At 42.5% G+C, this 22,790-nt stretch overlaps 2 protein-coding genes across 6 annotated transcripts in view; both read left to right on the top strand.

The window, feature by feature from the left end:
• The first annotated feature begins 5,599 nt into the window (after window positions 1-5,599).
• Window positions 5,600-22,790, top strand: part of LOC310874309 (actin-binding LIM protein 1-like) — a 35,931-nt gene continuing 18,740 nt past the window's right edge. For 4 of the 5 annotated variants that reach the window (XM_083787061.1, XM_083787065.1, XM_083787064.1 and 1 more), the window contains exons 1-6: window positions 5,600-5,700; window positions 12,440-12,577; window positions 16,554-16,737; window positions 17,056-17,165; window positions 19,268-19,394; window positions 19,490-19,583. In XM_083787061.1, the coding sequence (XP_083643187.1) occupies window positions 5,622-5,700; window positions 12,440-12,577; window positions 16,554-16,737; window positions 17,056-17,165; window positions 19,268-19,394; window positions 19,490-19,583 (732 nt within the window). In that variant the 5' untranslated portion in view covers window positions 5,600-5,621. Of the gene's footprint in view, window positions 5,701-7,558; window positions 7,622-12,439; window positions 12,578-16,553; window positions 16,738-17,055; window positions 17,166-19,267; window positions 19,395-19,489; window positions 19,584-22,790 lie in introns of those variants that run through there. The other variant, XM_083787062.1, reaches the window with a different exon arrangement.
• Window positions 20,450-21,334, top strand: LOC310874077 (uridine phosphorylase 1-like; the record flags this gene model as incomplete). The annotated part of the gene is made up of 1 exon (XM_083786752.1): window positions 20,450-21,334. Exon 1 carries the CDS (start codon window positions 20,477-20,479, stop codon window positions 21,332-21,334), a length of 858 nt encoding a protein of 285 aa, XP_083642878.1. The 5' UTR covers window positions 20,450-20,476.

Here is a 22,790-nt window from a genome sequence, read left to right on the forward strand (position 1 = left end):
CGACCCTAAGCCATTCTAGCCTGTCAAAGTGGGCAGGGTGAGGTGGGTTCGGGGGGTGAGGCCAAGTAGGAGCCTGACCCAGTTTGTTTTGAGAGGTCGGAGCCTTGTTTTAAGGGCCTTTGAGGTGCATGCATAGTCGAAGAAACCTTGTACGAGGGCTCCTGTTAAGGAGGAGATCCTATAAAGGAATCTTGTTCTTTGATTTACTTTTTTTGATTACGTTGGTGGCCATTTTATCACCGGAAAGATTAGCCTCCGGGATGGAACCTAGGTAGGTAATTTCATATTTTTGTGTGATAATATTGTTACCCACTATACTGACTGACCTATAATCATAATATACAATAGCACAGTGAGTCTCAGACTAGGGTCCGGGGACCCCAGATTTGTGTTTTGTTTTTTAATATAGCATCAACATAAGCTATAGCCACTATAACCCCTATATACATCGGCTATTTGAAACTAGCCAATCTACGAGCTTGTTGGTCAGCTATTTTCCCAGCAAGGGCTGAATCCATTTCTTGCGACCGACGGTCTGTCGCTAAGTGCCGTCGGCCGGTCTTTTTATAGGTCGGCCGGTCAGTATGTGCGTCGGTCGGTCAGTTTTTAGGTCGGCCGGTCAGTATGTGCGTCGGTCGGTCAGTTTTTAGGTCGGCCGGTCAGTATGTGCGTCGGTCGGTCCGTATGTGCGTCGGCCGGTCCGTATGTGCGTCGGTCGGTCCGTGATTAGGTCTTTCTTCATATTATTTTGCAAAAGATAACTCCAGTGGAACACTTCTTTGTAATGTATGGCTTCCGTAGTGTCGCGGTCTATGCTGTCGCCTCTCAATTTTTTTTGGCTGGGGAAGTTAGTTCGATCCCCGCTCGCGGCAGGCAAAAATTATTATATTTAAAAAAATAGCCGGCCGGCCGGCCGGCCGGCCGGCCGGCCGGCCGGCCGGCCGGACGGACGGACGGACGGACGGACGGACGGACGGACGGACGGACGGACGGACGGACGGACGGACGGACGGACGGACGGACGGACGGACGGACGGACGGACGGACGGACGGACGGACGGACGGACGGACAGACAGACAGACAGACAGACAGACAGACAGACAGACAGACAGACAGACAGACAGACAGACAGACAGACAGACAGACTTATTAATTATTAATGTATTAATTTTAAATAGCGGTTTTTTAAAATCTCCTCTCCTCACCTGGGCCGCTCAGGTATAAGCGCTCCTCCTGGCTTTGATAGCGCAGGACGTTAGACATACGGGAGGGGAGGTGCGTGCGTGCGTGGGGGGTAAATGTGTCAAGTCACGTGGTCTTTCTTCATATTATTTTTATTTTCTGCTCTCGTTGCAAAAGATAAGTTCAGTGGAACACTTGTTTAAATGTATGGCTTCCGTAGTGTCGCGGTCTATGCTGACGCCTCTCGATCTATTTTTGCATGTGGAAGTTAGTTCGATCCCCGCTCGCGGCAGGCAAAATTTTTTATATTTTAAAAAATAGCCCCCCCCCCCCCCCCCTCATCCTATGTTTTTTCCCCTTTTGCCTGTATGATTTCCTGTTTTTGGCTATAGACCAGCAGCCGACAGGCTTCTTTTGTTTAAAGAGGGAAATTTGGTATATAGTCTTTTTTATTGGCCTAAAATATTGCTTGCTGCCCGTACAGGGCTGTCGGTATGGGGCAATGCTTTATAGGGGCTTCTTGTGATCGTACCATTAACATCCTATGGCAGGCAAAATGTCAAACTTCCCTTATGCTTTAAGTAGCACGTGACATGTCAAACTAGGGGCTTTTCATGATACTGAATACATTTTAAGTTTTGCTTTTTGGGCTAAAAACAGCCATAGCCACCAAATGTGCTGACCTCATCACATTTTTTGCTGATCTAGGGTCGGGTCCCAAGAAACCCCTATAAAAATTGCCCAATACCGACAGCCGGTCAGCAAGTGGATTCATGAATGCATGTATATAGACAATAATTTAAGCCAATAAAAAAGACTATAGGGTATAGGCTATACCAAATTTCCACCCGTCCACCCCATCTGCCGGACTACTATATAGAAGTGTATATTTGTACATCTCTAAATGTTTCGATGAATTGAAAACGGTGGTGGGCCCCATTGTAAACAAGTGTAATGAATTTATGGTGTCGTCCACTCACAAAGACAGCTAAGCATTGAAACGTTTCCTTTAATGGCAAGTCAGAAAGTGATCTATTCGTGCCCCATTGAGCCATACATCGTATGTTTACGACGATGCTAACACGCTAATTCAATTAGCATCCCTCCCTTGGTCAAAGACGTCCAAATTCCAAAATAAAAAAATCGGACAATTTATACACAATCTTTAGTCGCGTTTCTGTGGTCAAGAAAGGGCATTTTACCTGTCAGCTGCTGCTGCTCGCCGTGTCTCCATCTAGTCTCCATGTATGTGGCGTAAACACAAACAGGCAGCGAGACATATACATGCAGGCCTTAATGTCGTCCAAAAAATATAAAAAGCCGAAACATAAAAGCCGAAATCCCGAGATAGTCAGCTAGTCCTTACAAAGTATCTCAAAGACCGTGATTTGATTGTTCGCTGTGATAAAGGAACAAAAAGGTGATGATGAACAGCAGAGAAATAAAATACCAACGATAGCAGTCAGTCAGAGAAAAAAGTAAACACCGGAAGTCAGTTGGAAGTGAAATTCAGAACAACTCTATGGAACAGCGCCACAGCGCATTGACACCCACGTTGTGGCCAGAAATGTCATTACGTCCGTAGTGGTTCAGCCGCTTCAGCACTACCATAGAATAAATGGGAAACCGTTTAGTTTTGGTGTCTAAAAAGGCCCCTCTTCGTCGTTTGAGATAGGGTCTACAACCACTGTGTTGTCACTGTCCCAGGTTTGCCAGCTTGCCAGCCTAGCTGTTGGGGACAGTGGTGTTAAAGGCATAGCTCTGCCTCTACTCAACAACTAACAGCCAAACATAGCCCACATCTTTGTTGTCAAGGTGGGAGAGGGTGGCGTGCAGGGTAACAAGACGACTCACCCCGGTGCGTGCCCGTTTTTCCTCCCGGAATCTTCCCCAGTGAGGGGGATAACTTTGTAATATGCTATTGGCTGTTTGTATTATTTTTGGAAAAATATAAAGATACTCCTGTGGAAAGGCTATATTATATTACTTATATTGACCCTATAAACAATTTAGTATTATTTAGTATATGTAAGGTTTTGCCCCCTCAAATGGTACCTCGTCAGATAATCCCCACATATCCTACAACAACTTCTGTGAACAGACTTCACTGTAGTAGCTTTTCATAAATTATATTTGTACTTAGGCTGTCTGCTGTCATGAAAGTTTATAGTTAGAGAAATTCAAAATCCAGCCGTCTGCTGTCCAGCCTCTCCCACCCCTCACTGGGGAGAATTCTGGGAGGAAAACAGAAACGGGGTGAGTCGTGCAGAGGGTGAAGCTTCACAATTCACATGATTGAGGTATACCGTGTACTGTATACGTGAAACTACATTACTACTAGTGTTGCTGTAACCTATTTGTTTGTGGTGTGCTCATCAGGCAGAGATGGGCTGTATGTATTGGTACATTGATACTTGTGTTGCATGAACCACTGTCCCGCTCTGCCAACTGACAGCAGTATGCCTGCATCAAAATAGAAATAGACAGATATAGGCAGCTACTGTAGACGTGTTGAGTTACTATTACTGTATAGAAAACTATAACAGTGTTCAGTTTGTTTCAGGCTTACTCTCTGGTGACAGAATGCAAGTGTAATCTTGAGAGAATGGTAGAATTATAGGAGTGTTCTGTCCACACAAAAATCCTAGAGTTAATTTATCCATTTGTAACCCATAGATTAGAATATCAAATGCAACAAACATCAACGTACAAATGCAGCCAAATGGGTCTATTATTTAGTTATATTTGTACACACTGATATCTCTGATACGCAATCCCTATTCATGAAAATGTTTGAATTAAAATGTTTTAATGTTTTAATAACACTTGATTTTATCCACCAGCGTTAATTATTTCTTTCCTCAGTCACCAGAAGGACTCATTGTGGAGCATGCTGTAGCGTTTTGCTGCATATGTAACAAAACAGTTGACATTCATACCGCTCATAGTCAGGACAAGCCTAAGACCATGAGACCAGTGATATTCTAGCTGAGTATTTTTCAAGGACACAAAGAACAGCTGTCATGAATGTGAGCAGCTCCAGTGCGCGCGTGCATGTGCGTGCGTGTGTGTGTGTGCGTGCGTGTGTGTGTGTGTGTGTGTGTGTGTGTGTGTGTGTGTGTGTGTGTGTGCATGTGCATGTGTGTGTGTGCGTTTGTGTAAAAATCACACCCGTCACCCGTGTGAACTGAGTGGTGCAACTGCAACTCCCCCCCCCCCCCCCCCCTCTCCTCTCTCTCTCTCATTAGCAGGCAACAGTGCAGCACTAATACTATCTCTCTCTCTGGCACAACAGCGCCCCTACTGGTACCCTATAGTCATATACTGGTGCTCATGGCCACATAGGCGCATAGGCGGACATGGACAAAGCTGTTCTTTGGAGTGGTTGCACCACTCAAAAATGAGATAGTACTGGAACCAGTCCACTGTGATGTGTGAACTGTTACTATTAGTTTGTGGGTTTAGTGGTTACTGGTTATGGCCTCTCCTTTGCTGTTTTCTTTTGTTTGTATTTTTCTTGTCTTTTACTGTGTATGGGAAAAATACAATTAAAATAATGATGACAATATTTAATTGATAATAATTAATAAAGAACTGTTCTATATATATTAAATGTTTTTATGAACTGTTCAAGAAAAGCTTTGGTCCTAATGCTGTTATTAGGTTACGGTCCATGGTTAGGGTGCTAATCTACACACTAAATTGTTGGTTAAGTATCCTTAAGTTAAAAAAATCTGTTTTGATATTTCATCTTTCAACTGATTCATTATAAAATAATCACTGGTACTGCTGTGGGTTAGCCTATAAAGAAGCTTTAAATATGAAAACTACAAGGCTGTAGTTTATAATCTTCCACGCAATCACAAGGGATTACTGCAGGGACTACTTTTTACACGACACGCTGAGCCTGAGATAAGCCATGAAGGCTAAAGGTAGGCTGATATGGAGGGTATACGGAAACACTTCCTACAGGTCAGACCCTCTGTTTGCCCTGCAGATAAACCCTAAAAATATCCCCTTTCTTAATCTTCTTAAAGGGAATGGGAATTAGGCCTTTACAACCTGACAGCCAAATTGACATCCAGTCAATCAGTGCCACGCTCTTAGAGAGTAGCTTTAATACCTGGCGTTCGAGGAAAAGATTTGCCTTTTCGCGAGACTATGTTTTCGTAATAGTTTCAGTTCCACTTCCAGTTCATGTACGATGATCGCTAAGTGGGAGTCAGCATGCAGCCCCGGCTGTTGGACACAGGGCCTCGGCGGTGTCAACATGCCTAACCTTCCCAACATCAACAGCCTTGGCAGGATCTGTGGCCCCAGCGACGACGAAGAGATGGTGGTTTTGGACCGGGCCAAATGGAAGAACTCGGTCAGGCGCAAGTCAGTCATTGAGAATGGCGAACTGGCACAGGTTATTTACCTCATCCCCAGGCAAGCCATGATGGAGCAACTTCCTTTCCTCAACCCCGATGACTACATCCTGTGTGAAAGCATGCATGCTGACAACATGCCGTTTAGTAAGTATCATCTATCTCTGATCCTGCTTTCCTGTTTTACTCATTACACACGTGTTGTGTTGTTGCATAATAAACAATGCAGTGACAGTTGTCTGACGGATGCAAGCAGAGTGGGCACTAAGGAAGAGTGAGCACCTCAATGTAAAATGTTCTATTTTGTCGAAAATGTCCAAAATACAATATTCTTTTTTGGGGGGGGGGAGAAGAAAGTTATTTAATATAGATAATTGATTAGTTCATGGAGTACGCTAGGTGAAGAGTAAGACCATCTGAAAAGGACCTAATGATGCCTACCCTCCATTACCAGTATTACTGTGGATAAATGTATTCTTTTGAGGTGCATATTTTGACTGTGTCAGCTTGTGTCAACCATTTCAAAGTGCTAGAACTTATTTTAATTTATTCAATCGTACAATATTGTACAATAGTCAGCCCCAAGCCATTGAGTTTCAGAACAAGCCAGCTTTCTATTGCATGTCTCCCCATCACTTGTATATGAAAATCTTCACAACATAATAGACTAATAGTCACTAGCAAAACAAAACAAATGCAAAATTAGTTACTAACATCACTCTTTTTCAATGTGTCAAGTGGCAGTTTGTCCAGAAATTGGTTATTACTTATTAGTATTACTTTTTGCAAGTATACAGATAATAGTAAAGCCATTCAGACAAATGCAGCTTGTGCTGGAAAATCCAGCATAATGGATAGGGGAGTGCATATTTTAAAGAGAGGTGCCAAGGTTTTCCAAAAATCCTTTTCCTCGTGGTACTCACCTTAATACTATGCAGCCTCCTGCCCGAAAGGAGGGGGACAAACAGACCAGTGTGGGTGGCATCTTTCACGATGCTGGTAGCCTTATTCCTGCACCTGCTGGTGTAAATGGCAGGTAGGCTGCTTCCAGCCTTCTGCCTGGGAATTAGTGAGGAGCTTTTCTGAGTCTTTATTCATAGGTACAGTGGAGAGAGTCAATAAACGTATGGAGAGAGAGTGTAGGAGAAAGAGTGACATGCAGCAAATGGTCCGGCTGGCCGGGAATCAAACAAAAATAATTGCGGTCAAGCATTTGAGGTAGTATGCTCTCTAACCACTGGGTTGCCCCCTCAAAAGCTGCAATTCTGATGGATTGTCATCAGTATTGTCATTCTGTGTGATGAAAAGAAGACGTCTCCGTCTCTTAGAACAGCAAATAATGTACTTCAGGGTAACGGTCACGTCACAATTTTAGGGAAGGTATAAAGGAGTAGGTGAATGAATTAAGTTACAGTAAATAAAGAATAAGAATGAAAAGTGTAAGAATAATTAATTTTACGATTCGATGCACAGGATACATTACATGGAACTTAAGTACTGTGTCAGGGATGTAACTCGATACGTCTTCAACCCATATTATCATTCAATATGCAACTCTGGATCCATAACACTGTACTGTACGTGTGTGTGTGTGTGTGTGTGTGTGTGTGTGTGTGTGTGTGTGTGTGTGTGTGCTTGTGTGTGTGCGTGCATGCGTGCGTTCGTTTCATGGCACATTTAAACAACATGTAAGAGAGGCTGTGATATCCCTTGTCGCCCCCCCACAGCACTCCCACTGTTTCTGCAAGTGAGATTCCATCTCTGTTACGCACGTACGCACGCACGCACACACACACACACACACACGCGCACACACACACACACACACACACACACACACACACACACACACACTTGCTGCATACCTTCTTCTTCTGTTTCTTCCTCACCTCCTGCCCCTCTCTTTTGCTCTCTCTGTCTTCATATTGTCCCTCCCCCTCTCTCCCCCCTGGCCTGGCTGTACGTAGTGTGTTCTTCCCCTCGCTCAGTCCGTTGTGATCCACTGTGGTGGGAGTTACCCTAGAAAAGACAGACGTACAGGAGCCACTGGTCATGGTGGAAGAGAAAGGTATACCCACATTTTCTCAGGGGCTGAGCAGCATGGCTGGGAGAATTGCTGGTTTGTTATTGTGCATGATGTGTGTTCTTGTACGTTTGGACCCTCACGGGTCCATATTTAGTTAAATTAATGCTTAGTAATGATTTGTGCCTGAATCTTTGTTTGTGTTAAAGTTTGTGCTTAACTTAACATTTCATTTGTAATCAACTTGTTTCAAAGTATGCAGTTTTATGGTGGTCAAGTTCCTTTATTGCAAAGTCTTGCTTTTGTGTTTGTTGTACTGTATGTTATAATCATGACTCAAAGAAATAGTTGTAAGAGACACCTGGATAATTGATGGCATTTATCTTTTCAAATAATGAATTGAGACATTAGGAAAAAAAACATGATTGTAGTTTCTTTCACCTTGCCTGTGATCAATGTTTCACAGGTTTATTTGTATAGCACATTTTTTACATTGACCTAAGACAGGTCATTAATTGGAAAAAGTAAAATCATCATTGTTGATTTAATCTCAGAGCATGGGTCAATTTGTACACTTTCAGAGTTAAATGAACACTGAGGATTTGTATGTTCTTCGCGGTGTCTTGTCTATGTAGAACAAATGTTTGCCCTTGCTGTTAACGTTACGTGGTTAAGGTCTATTAGTTGGCTGTGAACACTTGTCTTATTGTGGTACGGCTAATTGTTGAAGGCTGAGTGGTGAAAGAGGTGAAATGAGTGCAATGCCTGTAATAGAATAACTGACGTGTAGCACTGTGACATAGCTGCAAAGTGCTACAAGTAATGGTAGTAATGCAAGCTATTGCAGAAGGGACCACATTGTCCTGACATTTCACTTACAGGGCCTATAGCATTAACCACTTAAGCCCTATTTCAAAAATAGCAGATCTATAGATCTGCTATTTTTTTGAAAACCCTCTATTTTCTTTTCTTTCTTTTGACTGTCAAACATATTTGAGAACCTATGATTTTTTCCCCTTTTTTTGGAAAACTTTTAGAAAATCATTGCCTAGAATGACAAAGATCCCAAAATAGGGATGGCAGGGTTAAAGTGGCTAAACTGTGATCTTCTCTACCCAAGTATGATTGGAGAGGTAGCATCAAGGACATTCAGACACTCCATAATTGTAAGCATCTCAAGCTTCTACAGTGTTGTTTAATTACTAGGAAGGCTTTGCAGTACGTGATTTAGTTTTTTAACTGTATCTGAGTTGCAGTCTGAGCTGGCCAGTCATTGGACAGTGTGATGTGAGAGTGTCTAGAGCAGCACATCATATTCTAGTCGATGATAAGAAGCAGTTGAGACGAATAACAGTCCAAGTCCAAATTTTATTCTGACCCCTCCCCGAAAATGCCTATCTGTCCTGACCCCTTATCCATCATTTATACATTATGGATAATTAGTGTAGACTTAGACTCTTATTCGTCTCAACGGCTCGATTATCCTCAAACACTTTGTTCAAATAATGCAGAGCAAATTAACAAGAATTACTCCCAATCAAATGGGACACTGTACGGCTGTGTAATATACTAGATTAGAATAACTCATTGGAGTGTGTGTTTGCCTTTAGGGGACTATTGGTTTGCAAACACATGTTGCCTGAAATCCCTGAAACTGAGCAGTATGTGAGACCTGAGAAATTCAGGCCTCCTATAGCAAGGCTATACACAACTATCAGAGGTCAAAGGGCGTGTCTGTGACAATACCATGAGATGTCTTCAATCTTTGATCATGTGAGGAATGCAACAGGCTCATCCCTTCACATTATTATCTGATGACCATTAGGTAAACAAGTCTTAGTGCTTTTTCTGGTTTATTTATCCGCTTAGTAGTTTTTGTATTGACCTGCACTTTCCTTGAATTGTGTTCTGCAAACTGTTAATACAATTTTCAATCAATCAATCAATCAATCAATCAATCAATCAATCAATCAGTAAGTTCTGGAATGTAAACTTAGGATTGTGTAAGAGAGCGCAGATTCTTAAGAAGTCTCCAATGATAAGCATTGCATCATTTCTTGAAAGTCCCTATTCATTTTTATATCGCTTCATTGCAGTTCCAGTAAGCAAGTCCACTGCACATACTAGTTTTTTGTTCAAAATAAATGTCTTTAGTTGTTTTGTTGATGCATTAATAAAGTTGACACTATCCTGCTATTAAATCAAATCACATAAAACTGGGAAAAAAAAGTTACGGACAATCCTGTAGGTAATCCATGTCTTAAACATCAGCTATTTTCAGCCCGCGACATAGTTGCACGACAATAAGGCTAGATGCTTATTATAGTCTGCCCCATACCTCTCACACACACAGGGTTTACAAGCTATAGTGGTATCCACGATTAGCTGTCGCTCTCGTGTTTCTCCATCCTTCTAAATGTACCTTTTGCTAATACTTAACACTGTCGCAGCCTTGCCTTGCTTCTAGGAGAGATCAAGAAAGGAGTGTTAGGACTGGTATGCTGTACTGGACAGAAACCGATGTTTGAAACCTACATCAGGGGGCCTGCTTTCTAGTTTTGCCTTTCCTTTCTACAGAAAATAATTAATGTATTGTTTTCGTGTGAAAATAAACTAAACTAAAAAATCTACTATACTGTTATACATAATGTAAAATAATGTAATAGTACAATATACAGTCACTACAATAAAAACAATGCAATATATGAAGGGAATACAGCTAGTTGAAATAAGTATAAAATATAAGAATAAAATAATTAAAACACAATTGATGGTTTTCCTGGACAAGCTACCGAAGCCAGAAAATATGGATGTTGTCTCTCTATGTAGCCTAGAGCTAATACAGATTGTACATTTTGATCAGTTATGTATTTCTTTTCGTTTATAATATTTGTTTCACACTGGCATGATTAACAGTGACATCTCAACAATGGATTCTGGGTGGATTCTCTCTGTGTTCATCGGGGGTGATTTTGTGTCCATGTTTTTCAAGGTACTTCCCTAATGGCAAAACAGCACTCATCCATGAGGCTTGGCATTGTGTAGATCTCCACAGCCGTGCACAGTAAAAACCTGTTAACTCTGGAGTGCGATGGAGCTAACCCCATAGATTTTACTGTGTGTGACTGGCTGGAATGAACCTTTATCTTAACATTTAGGAATGCAAGGCCTCTTAATCTAGTTTGTTGGTACTTGCGTGTCACCATGGCAACAAATCTCTTAAGGGGTGGGGTACACAAAGAGGCCCACATACCAATAATACTTTCTTAGCAAGAAGAAATAAACTTCACATTCGTAAAATGATCTTACTTGCAGTTTGCCAGTGCGGAGGGAACACCTTCCCACGTAAGAGGCCAATTATTTTCAGCACAAATGGCTATTGCAGCTGAGTAAGTTGGCCACTGTTAGTTGGCCACTGCAAGTTGGCCGCCTGTTATACATCTCTGGATTCCATTTAGGAATGTATGGGAATTAATGAACAGGTGTTGACGCCAGCAAACCTTGTCCAAGCCAGACTGCAGCAGATAACCTTAGATAAGGTGCATCCGGGTGTGGAAGCGAGGGGAAAGGGATGACAAAGGATTGGAACAGAGAGAGAGACGGAGAGAAAGAAAGAGAGAAAGCGAGAGAGGGAGGTTGAACATTTATCACAGACCGACTGCATAATGTATGCGTGTGTGTGTGTGCGTGCGTGCGGGGAGGAGGTCGGAGCGCTCTTCAGTGTGCCACATTCTTTCCTCTCCTAATCACATTCAGGGCCTTTCAAGTGGGCGGTGATTAGATTATGAAGGCATCCACCGCCTGCCATTATAAACACCACAGAGATAGAGAGGTGCGTTAGGACAGCCCCCCTCAAAAAATCTTTAACCATCCTCTCAACCAATGTTTTTTTATTTCAACCCCTTAACTCTGTTACAGATCTGTAAGGGTCCGTTTGGAACCCCCTCAAGGAACCCAGAGAGTCCCTGGACCGGACCGCACTTTGAGAACCACTGCCACACACACACACACAGTAAAATCTTCAGTTTTGATTCAACTCTGAGAGTATACAAAAGTTATCAAGCAGTCAAGTTGGTGTTACTTTTGTAAACTCTCTGCTTTACAATTGGATATGTTAACACTTTGTACTGTGTACAAAAGGAGCTATGAATAATATTTATATACTGTTGATTTGTGAAGTTAGAATTCATTTAGAAGCTGAGAGTTCACAATATGCTGCCCGTGTTTACGACCTGTTGGTCGTTTTGGCAGGAGAGGCCACTGAACAGACTGCAGGCCTCAGAACATTTATATAGCAAAGCACTCACTGTAGCATGTGTGCTTGTGCGTGTTATTGTTGATAATTGTTGTGCGTGCATGTTTGTATGTGTACGCTTGCATGCAAAAAAGAGGGGGAAAAGGCAGCAGGCTTGCACATTAACCTCGGTTATGTAAACACAATGAGGAGCACATCTCTGTGGGATCATTGTAATGAGCTGCTGAGGCAGAACGAGTATGGATCACAGAGAGAGAGACTCAGGGAGCGAGAGAGAGAGAGAGAGATAGTGCTACTATAATGTGTGTGGACGTGGACGGTGGATCAAACTCCATCTTTGGTTTTGATAATTTCTCATTATTCTTCAATCCTCATGCACCCATCTCAACAAGTTTCACCACATTTGTAATGAACGCCAACATGGTATAGCCTACGCCCTACAGTACAAGTGGTGGCTTGTGTATAAATTGTAACTGTTTCTCATTGCTATGCAGATAATCATGAAAGGTAAGGTGAAAGGCACTACTGGCTAGGAATCGCATCTTTCCTGTTACTGTCTATGACTATATTATACAGATGGTGTACTAACTGTACTTCCTCTTGTCCAGTGGCACAGGATGGGTACCGCCCGTGTCTTCCAGCAGAGAAGCGTCTCATTCTTTGTCACAGATGTGGGGAGTCATGTAAGGGAGAGGCGCTTCGAGTGCAGTCCCAACACTTCCATATAAAGTGTTTTACCTGCAAGGGTGAGTAGTCTTACTGTGTGGCTTCTACAGTACCGGTATGTTATGTATCTTATTTTGCTCATTATATAAATGATGCCCACCTTTTAGCCAACCAGAAGAACAAAATCACAAGGCAGGCACTAATAGCTTAAAGGGTTATTTCAGATCTTTTTGATTACTTGCCATTAAAGTTGTTGCAAAGATATGAATTGATTCCCTGAGTCCCGTGGTCGGAGTTCTGGTCTTGTTTTGGTGAATATTAGGTAGGCTATTAGTAGGCTAGTTAGTGTGGTTGCCCAAAGGGCAACCACACTCTTGTAATTGTAACACTTTATTATTATTCCACTTAAACTTCCACTGGATTAGTCTTTAGTTTGACGCATTATACCTCCCACAGTTTTGACTGTACGCACTTGAGCCATATGTCAAATTGACCGGAAAAATGTCTGTGGGAATCGTGTGCTTGTATTTTGTTAAGAGAAATGTTGTATAGTTTAATTGATATGAATTTATTAGTGAATTAAAAATTCCAATTGACATGAATGGGAAAATGCAAAAATTCACATTCAAGTATTATTTCCTCTGAGACTGTGAGGACTATAGTTACAAAACTTGGAGGATAAATTCATAATTATCACTAAAATTTATTAAAATTATAATTTTATCGGTCGGCCTCATGGTGGCGCTATAACAGCCCACTTTACCTTTTGGCTTATAACTCTTGAACCGTAGGTCGTAAAATAAAAAATTTCCCTGGATTCCTTGGGTCATGACGCATCTCCCCATATAGAAATCGGCACACATGATCTCTGGACCTATCCGATTAAAACACCAACTGCAGAATTTTGGTAGTGCGTATGCGTGTATCGTTCGGCCGTAATCGTCTTCCGAAGTTAGTAGAAGGGGCCTATATCACAAAAAATGCCATAAATCACAAACGGAATGTCCAATCCATCCCAAATTTGAATCACATGTCCGGGGTGGTTCAATCAACCAAGTTCTGAAAGCAAATGCGAGAAATGTAACCGTTTGTCGCAAAAACATGAATTTTGGGGGTTAAATCCCCTCCGAATTACTTACACATGATCTAAGGTTTGACTTGAAATTGTAATTGGCTGGCAATATTAGTGGGAGGGGCATATGTAAGCCACTGTGGCAACCACACTCTGCAATTTTTTTAAATTGCGAATTTTCTAGTTCTGGTCTTGTTTTGGTGAATATTATTAGGCTAGTTCTGGTCTTGTTTTGGTGAATATTATTAGGCTATTAGTAGGCTAGTTCTGGTCTTGTTTTGGTGAATATTATTAGGCGATTAGTATGCTAGTTCTGGTCATGTTTTGGTGAATATTATTAGGCTATTAGTATGCTAGTTCTGGTCATGTTTTGGTGAATATTATTAGGCTATAGTAGGCTAGTTCTGGTCATTTTGAAATAGGTCAATTACAAATGACGCTAGTTTTGTGGAATCATTCATTTTTAATGCATGGCCCCAGTGACCCCCACCAAATGCTAGCTGGAACTACTTAATATTCACCAAAACCAGACCAGAACTCCCACCACGGGACTGCAATCAATGAATACCTTTGCAACCACTATATGAATGGCAATTATTTCCTACAGCTTTAAGTCCAGAAATCTGAACTAACCCTTTAATACTACTTTTTTTCTTTTCTTCTAAAAGCCCCACTAGCAGCGCCTAGAGGCTCTGTTGGTCCTTACAACCAACCAGAAATAAAACGGTTTGTACCAACCATCACCAACATTGCGTACCCTATAGCCCCACACTCTCACTAGTGGGGAAGAAAATAAAAATAGACAACTTAAGTGTATTAGTGCCATAATCAAATTATGGTATATTATATGGATTATCACATATAAACAACAGCAAGTACTTCTCTGCATTTGACCCATCCTATTAGGAGCAGTGTACAGCCACACGGGGCGCACAGGGACCAATAAGTGCTTCAGTGTCTTGTTCAGGGACACTTCGGCTTTGAAGCCAGGAGGAGCTGGGATCGAACTGAGAGTCTTCTGAATCCTAGACAGCTGTTCTAACTCCTGATCCACTGCTGGGAGGGAGAAAAAAACCCTGAAAAGGCCATATGGCCACCAAGATCAGTAGGGTTCATCTTGCAATTTGCCTCTTAGGTGATGTGTACAGTGTACATACTAGGTCTGGACAAAAGGTCCATGATTCACACAAATGGTTCATCCTCCAGACAGCATGAAAGCACTCTGCAAGATTAGTTAGAGTATGACGACGCCACGACGGTATGACTTTTCAAAATACAGCATTGATTATCCATCCCCGGCTACACCGCTAGCAGGTTTGTGTTAAACTGTCGCTTAGGCTTTAGCGTTTATCAAGCAGCCATGTTTTTCTTCATGCCTTTCAAAAGCGAGAGCACCCAAATAGTAGCCTAATAATCACTCAAATAAATCAAAAGATAATTATGAATGTGACATTATGTTTTTTTCATGTAATGTGCGGTACATATGGACTACTAGTAGGTTCAGCTCAATTTAAACATTGTATGTCCTTGCCAGCAGCCTTCCCAGCCCTAATGGCAATTATTAGGCAATGGTAATCCTCACATCTTTTTGATTTCAAGATATCTTTTTGTGTGCAAGTGGAAATGTTGGCCTAAGGGTGACGGGCGGCTAGAGGGAAGGCAGGGGGTACTGTACCAAAATCAGTAGAGTTCATCATGTGGGGTTCAACACTCACATGATGACTGATGAAGGTTGAGATCATCAGACCATTTCTAAACCTTCTGGTCCATATCGTGGTCAGTCTAGGAACAGTATCTTACACACTTTACTGACCTCAAACACCCTGGTGCAAGGAGAACATCTCAGTGTTGGACAGTCCTCAGTGCAGGCAGGGTTATGGTGCTGTGAAGAGACAAACAATTGTCCTTGCTAATGGACACTGACAGCCCCCTTGTGTTGTACCTCTTTAATTTCGCAGCGATGCTGTTTACGGCTTCAGAGAACACAATGGAGGCTTTTCACAGACCGTGGAGCCTGCAGACATTTTACAATGACATGATTTTGTCTGCTCCACCAATTCTGTTCATGGAGCATTTCATTTGAAATTGAAAATGAAAGAAAATCTGTTTTCAAAACAGTTTTTGATTTCAGTAGGCTTGATCAGTCTCCTGTCGGTAATTGTCTTCATATGCCAAGAATTATCCATCGCTAAAACATCTTAATCCCCCAGTTCAGTTGGAAATAGGAGGAGAAAATGGGAGAAAAACAATAGCAACAAAAACTATAAAACAACAATAGCAAATGGAGTTCATAAAGATTTGTAATAATGAAAGATTAGATATAGATTGTATTGTGTTCTTACACATCATGGCTTCTTTAGTGCATTCTTCAGCAAAGCCAAGAGATGACAAGTTTTCATTATTATTCTTTAAACAGGCCAGCTTTATTCGATCTTAAAAATAATAGCAGCTTTAACAGACACAGTCTGCGTTGTGATTCGCCGACAATAAGACAGGAATAGAACCACGATAGTCTGTCCCTGGCGTCAGAGTGCATTCTATTGTGTCAGGAGGCTTTTTAGAGGGACGGTGCCGGAAACGAGCACCATCAAATGACTCTGGACAAGCTGAGAGATAGCTGTGGCTGCCAAAAACCTGTCATTGCACTGATATAGGGTCAGTCAGTGCTTCTAAATCTATGCTTGGAAATACGTGCTCAGACATGGCCATATTACTGTATACAGACCGCATGCACACACGCACACGCACGCATGCACACACACACACACACACACACACACACACACACACACACACACACACACACACACACACACACACACACACACACACACACACACACACACACACACACACACACACACACACACACACACACAAGCACTGTAATTAGAATTTAAAGCATTTTAAGGTATACAGCTGAGAAGAGTTTACATTGTGTTGTAACGTGTGTCAGATGTGTTATTATTTCTGTGTACTTGTAGTGTGTGGAAGTGACCTGGCCCACGGAGGCTTCTTTGTGAAGAATGAAGAGTACTTGTGTACGGTGGACTACCAGAGGCTCCATGGCACCCGCTGTACCAACTGTGGGGAGTTTGTGGAGGGGGAAGTGGTCACAGCCTTAGGAAGGACATATCACCCTGCCTGTTTTGTATGCACCTTCTGCAAGTAAGGATATGTGTGTGTGGGCACAAATAATGTATGTTTAAATTAAATTCTTAAAAAAGTCTGAATCCTAAAATGGAAATTTACAATTTACATAAAAAATAAATAATTTAAGGGCACAAAAAAGCAGTAATTTCGTCAACTCAACTCAAACTTTATTTATATAGCACGTATCACAACGACCAATGGTCGACCAAAGTGCTCTGTACAGGTTAAAAAATAGGGGGAAAAAAGAACAGTACATATGCAAACGTAACATAAGTGCATGCCAACAATATGGAATATTGAATATGAATATCGTCTTTATGTCTGCACTTACAGGCGGCCCTTTCCTGCTGGGAATCGTGTCACGTTCACTGGGAAGGACTGCCTCTGCCATTGGTGTGTCCAACCGACCATGTCTCCCACCCCAAAAGACATCAAATCACACAGTGAGTGTTTCAAACAGACAATAGTGAAGTGACAATTTAAGGACTTTTAAAGACAAAGAAAGAAAGAAAGAAAGAAAGAAAGAAAGAAAGAAAGAAAGAAACCATTACTTACAAAATGTAATGCCTCAACTGGACTCTATTATTTTAGGGGCACCCAGTTCAAACTGATTAATTTGGGGGGTTGCAGCCTGAAAGCTTGAAAACCTTATATTGCAAGTGGTCTGTATCATTTTCAGTTTAATTCCGATTTAATTTGAGTTTGCTCAAATGCAACAGTGGCAACATTTGTGCTAGGGTTGTGCTGAATTTCGGAGCTTGTCCACTGCTATTTAACAGGGCATTGATTAAAAAATAAGTGTGCAAGGGAATTTCAGTCAAGAAAATATGAAAAACTATTTTGTTTTAAGTATAATTAATCATACATCAAAAGACTTAGGTTTACCTGCTACAGGTAAAAAAACAGTTCCAGGTCAATATGAATCTGTTACCTCATAAATCAGGTAAGTCTCCATTGATCCCTGTAGGTCAATGAGAGTTACTGACTCTGCCCGTACACTTTACCTGATATTATTATGGTAGGGATTATGCAAGTTCTCAGTCACAAAACTAATAGCCTTGGAAACCCAGACGTTTTACAAAACTAATGGCCCAAGAGGGTCTCTCTCTAGCAATCATTTAAAATAACAAGGCAATATTAATGATAATAGCAAAACCATGCGACACGAAAGGACCTACAAATATTTCTCTAAGCTTTGGAAATAATAGGTTTTGGTGTTTTGTGTGTTGGCTTTTGGAAGCTGTGCAGGAAACCATAACAGAGGTAGCCAAGACACAAATGACAGAGTAACCCAAGAATAGGAAATGTCTCCAGCAACAGCTGTCAGATAGTAACTGAACTGTACATATCACCTAGGAATGGAACTGGGGGACAGACGTATAAACACTTTTATGAGATAGTGAGGCTCTTAATTTATTTTAATTAACTAACAGAATCCCATTTGTTATAAAGGTTGGATTAATTGGCAAGCAATGAAATAAAGTCCACTCTTGATGCCTAATTTAAGCTCCATCGTTCGATGTAAATGTAAATCTGTAGGTCTTTTGGAGCATGTAGATTAGCTATTTTAATTTGCGGTTTCTGTCGAAATGCGTTGAACAAACAGACTGAGAGATGCTCTCATATTATGGCCCCAACCACAGAGATACTAACTACGCAACACACGCACGACACACACACACGCGCGCACGCACACATGCACACACACACACACACACACACACACACACACACACACACACACACACACACACACACACGCACGCACACGCACACAAGCACATTCTTGTTGAGCTCAATGGGCTCTTTGTAGCATGCCTCAGTGGAAATGCTCAATCAGAAGGGGAAGTGATTATCAGATAAAAGACTCCGATAAGTCTTTGGTTTTGAAATGCTGAGATTTCCTGCAGTTTTTACTGCAGTTCTTTATGATCTGGTTTAAGATAATCTTCCTATTACCATTTGGTAGAATTCAGTAGTATATAATTACGTATCAGTCTATAATTATGGGCACATATTAAACTATACACCTTTTGTTGTCCTTAAACCACAATGCTGAATACTCAGTTATTAACTCTACTAGAAAGTCAAAGTATTAGACTTGGAATGCCATCTACTGGTAAAAGGCTATATAAGGAATTTAGGCTGCTACCATTATTCGAATGGTTTCGTTTTTGAATAAAATATATTTTTTATTACAAATAAAATAGATTATTTTGTTATGGACACAGCAGCAAATGCATGGTTCCTTTTTAACTTGTGTAGATTTAGTCTGACTGCAGTGGTAGATGAAAATAGCCTATAACCACCTCACAATTGCGGGACATTGTAGATGGTCTATTTTCCGTACTTTTAAGTTTAATTTAATAACGCTGAAAAGTTTGAAAGTTCTTGCCTACAATAATGCCATTGCCAAAATAGAGGCACCAGGTTTAAAGTCGTTAAACAACATGTTCCAGTTGAGTATTGGTGTATGTATATATTATTAGTGTATTTATTGTTTTTTATCCAATTTCCTTTTCCTCCTTTTTCTGGACTTTTCTAGACTGTGCAGGTTGTGGTAGAGACATCAAGAATGGCCAGGCCTTATTAGCCCTGGATGGACAGTGGCACCTGGGCTGCTTCAAGTGCAAAGTCTGTGGCAAAGAGCTGAGTGGAGAATACATCAGCAAGTGAGTTTCTATTCTATTCACAGCCCCTTCATATGGTATATACTGTTGTAAGGACATCTTGTGACATTACTCTGTAAATCCCTGTGCTCCCTCAGAGATGGTGTGCCTTACTGCGAGAGAGACTACCAGATCCACTTTGGAGTACAATGTGATGCATGCCAGCACTTTATCACAGGGAAAGTCCTAGAGGTAAAGACATGTTCCCTGCTGCCTTAAACCTAATTAAAACATAATGTTAATGTCAAAGTTGAAGAGTTCAGTTCAGAAATTCCAGGCCTATATCTGAATTGATACCTGAAGTTCATGGTTTTGTTTTTCTAAAATATGCATATCCCCCCTAGCCCATGCCTTAATTACCATTCCTTACCAGTATTGTATCACTTTTTGGATTCTACCCAGTTTGAAGCTTGGTCAAACACACTGATGGACTCTGTGCCACACGATGTTAAAAGAAAAGAAAGGAAAAGAATAACCTTTTTAAAAAACGGTTTTGTGGCAGCATGATTCTACCTCATTTTCATTCCTGCTTTAGTATTGTTACCATGTACATGTATCTTTACTCATATGTGGAGATTTCTGTAGGCCTATCTATCAGTCCTTGTCCCTTTTTCCCCATGTCATTTTATGCCCATATATGGAGATCCCTGATGTCATCAGTATATGCCTATATATGGGCATGATATGCTCATATAAGGAGATCTCTGTATGTGTCAGTCCTTGTCCCTTTTATGCCCATATATGGAGATCCCTGATGTCATCAGTATATTGGGCATTACCCCTTTGTGCCCCTATATGGAACTGACTGATTTGTTTGCTGATGCCATGGCAACAAATCGAGGTGTGCGTAGTGCAGAGTGTAGCTTGTGTGCGTCACGCGCACATTCTCTGGTGTGTGCCCCCTGATGTATGTGATGTCAGAGAGGTCCGCCCACTGCATGGTCAGACTCTCTGACATCAGCATACGGAGATCCCCATATATTTGGACAGACCCATGGAAAACATAAATTAGGCCAAGTAAAATGGCTTCAAATGATAAGCGTAAAGCGTCTTTGGTTCATTTAAGCAACCCACACCTGGACACCATGAAAGATGACGTACTTTACCACTTCAATCTTGGAACCTCCTCTCACAACTTACCAGCTATGTTTGGCGATGTCAAATTTGTGTGTGTTGCAGGAAGTCCTCTGAGGATGAAGGAATTCAACGAGTACATTGCTGGTGTGCTCGGTTTGGAGGACCCAGATTCTAACTACCCGAATATTTGTGAAGGGACCGACCGCTATGCCATGTATAAAGTTGGCCCTGTACTTTCAGTCAGCCATGGAATAGGCGTCCCATCCACTTCCATAATGCTCCATGAGCTTATAAAGCTCCTTCATCATGCACGTTGCACAGATGTTACAGTCATACGCATTGGAACCTCAGGCGGAATAGGTCTTGAGCCCGGCACTGTTGTGGTCACCAAGCAGGCTGTGGATGCCCAATTCATGCCCAAGTTCGAGCAGGTGATCCTGGGGAAGACGGTGGTCCGTAGCACCAATCTGGACCATGGCCTGGCTGAAGAGCTCCTCCGGTGCGGTGAGGAGATGAACCAGTTTGACACGGTCATTGGAAATACCATGTGTGCCATGGACTTCTACGAAGGCCAAGCCCGTTTGGATGGCGCGTTCTGTTTCTACACGGAGACGGACAAACAAGAGTACTTGGCCAAAGCCTCAGAGGCCGGAGTCCGCAACATTGAGATGGAGTCTACCGTCTTTGCTGCCATGTGCGAACTGAGTGGTCTACGAGCAGCTGTGGTCTGTGTGACGATATTGGATCGTCTAAAGGGAGACCAGGTGAACAGCTCTAACGAGGTTCTCCACAACTATATGCAACGTCCTCAGATCCTGGTCGGTCACCTCATCAAGAAGCAGCTGAGTGTGTCTGGCAAACCATAATCTCAAGACAGATTCGGGACATTGATAATATTGATGTTATCCAATGCAAACATCCAGTGGAAAAATCACACCCGTGTGAAGTGAAGGGGAGCTTGTTGTAAATTAAACACCACTTAAACTAACAAACCCAGAGGAATGGAGTTCTTAAAAACAAACAGGCATCAGATGAAGAAAAGGCAGGCAGAGAGAGATGTCCCCTTAAGTATTGTTTGACCATTTATTCAAGGTACAAAACAGTACAGCAGAGCTTCCCCGTAGGCCTGGAGGCCCACAGGCTCTGACCGCACCGTAGTAACACGGCCTGGAGGCCCACAGGCTCTGACCACACCGTAGTAACACGGCCTGGAGGCCCACAGGCTCTGACCACACCGTAGTGACACGGCCTGGAGGCCCACAGGCTCTGACCACACCGTAGTAACACGGCCTGGAGGCCCACAGGCTCTGACCACACCGTAGTAACACGGCCTGGAGGCCCACAGGCTCTGACCACACCGTAGTGACACGGCCTGGAGGCCCACAGGCTCTGACCACACCGTAGTAACACGGCCTGGAGGCCCACAGGCTCTGACCACACCGTAGTAACACGGCCTGGAGGCCCACAGGCTCTGACCACACCGTAGTAACACGGCCAGGAGGCCCACAGGCTCTGACCACACCGTAGTGACACGGCCAGGAGGCCCACAGGCTCTGACCTCACCGTAGTAATACGGCCTGGAGGCCCACAGGCTCTGACCACACCGTAGTGACACGGCCAGGAGGCACACAGGCTCTGACCACACCGTAGTGACACGGCCAGGAGGCCCACAGGCTCTGACCTCACCGTAGTAACACGGCCTGGAGGCCCACAGGCTCTGACCTCACCGTAGTAACACGGCCAGGAGGCCCACAGGCTCTGACCACACCGTAGTGACACGGCCAGGAGGCCCACAGGCTCTGACCTCACCGTAGTAACACGGCCTGGAGGCCCACAGGCTCTGACCTCACCGTAGTAACACGGCCAGGAGGCCCACAGGCTCTGACCACACCGTAGTGACACGGCCTGGAGGCCCACAGGCTGACCGCACCGTAGTAACACGGCCTGGAAGACGGAGACATTTCAGAGTTACAATTACATTTAATAGTCACCACACACTAATATATTCTTTTACACAGAACAAACTTGAATACATAGGCCAGATCAAAGCATTGGTGGCATGCAGAAAAGGGAGATGCTATAAGAGATCAATGGGGTGCCTTCATGTGAATCCCAGAGGTGACACTTCCCAGGCCAGATCATCTTTAGGTGACAATTGAATATGCCAAGTTTTTAAACAGGACATTGCAACACATGGCTAAACATATTAGAATTATGTGTGATTATGGTTCCATAAGATTCTTCACGCTCTTATCATTGTACATCATCATCACTGTCAATTTGCTCAGACACTATGACGCAAAATTGTCCATTAATTGGCAA

Source organism: Protomyctophum parallelum (assembly GCF_964188405.1).
Source record: "Protomyctophum parallelum genome assembly, chromosome: 17".
Classification (NCBI taxonomy): Eukaryota; Metazoa; Chordata; class Actinopteri; order Myctophiformes; family Myctophidae; genus Protomyctophum; species Protomyctophum parallelum.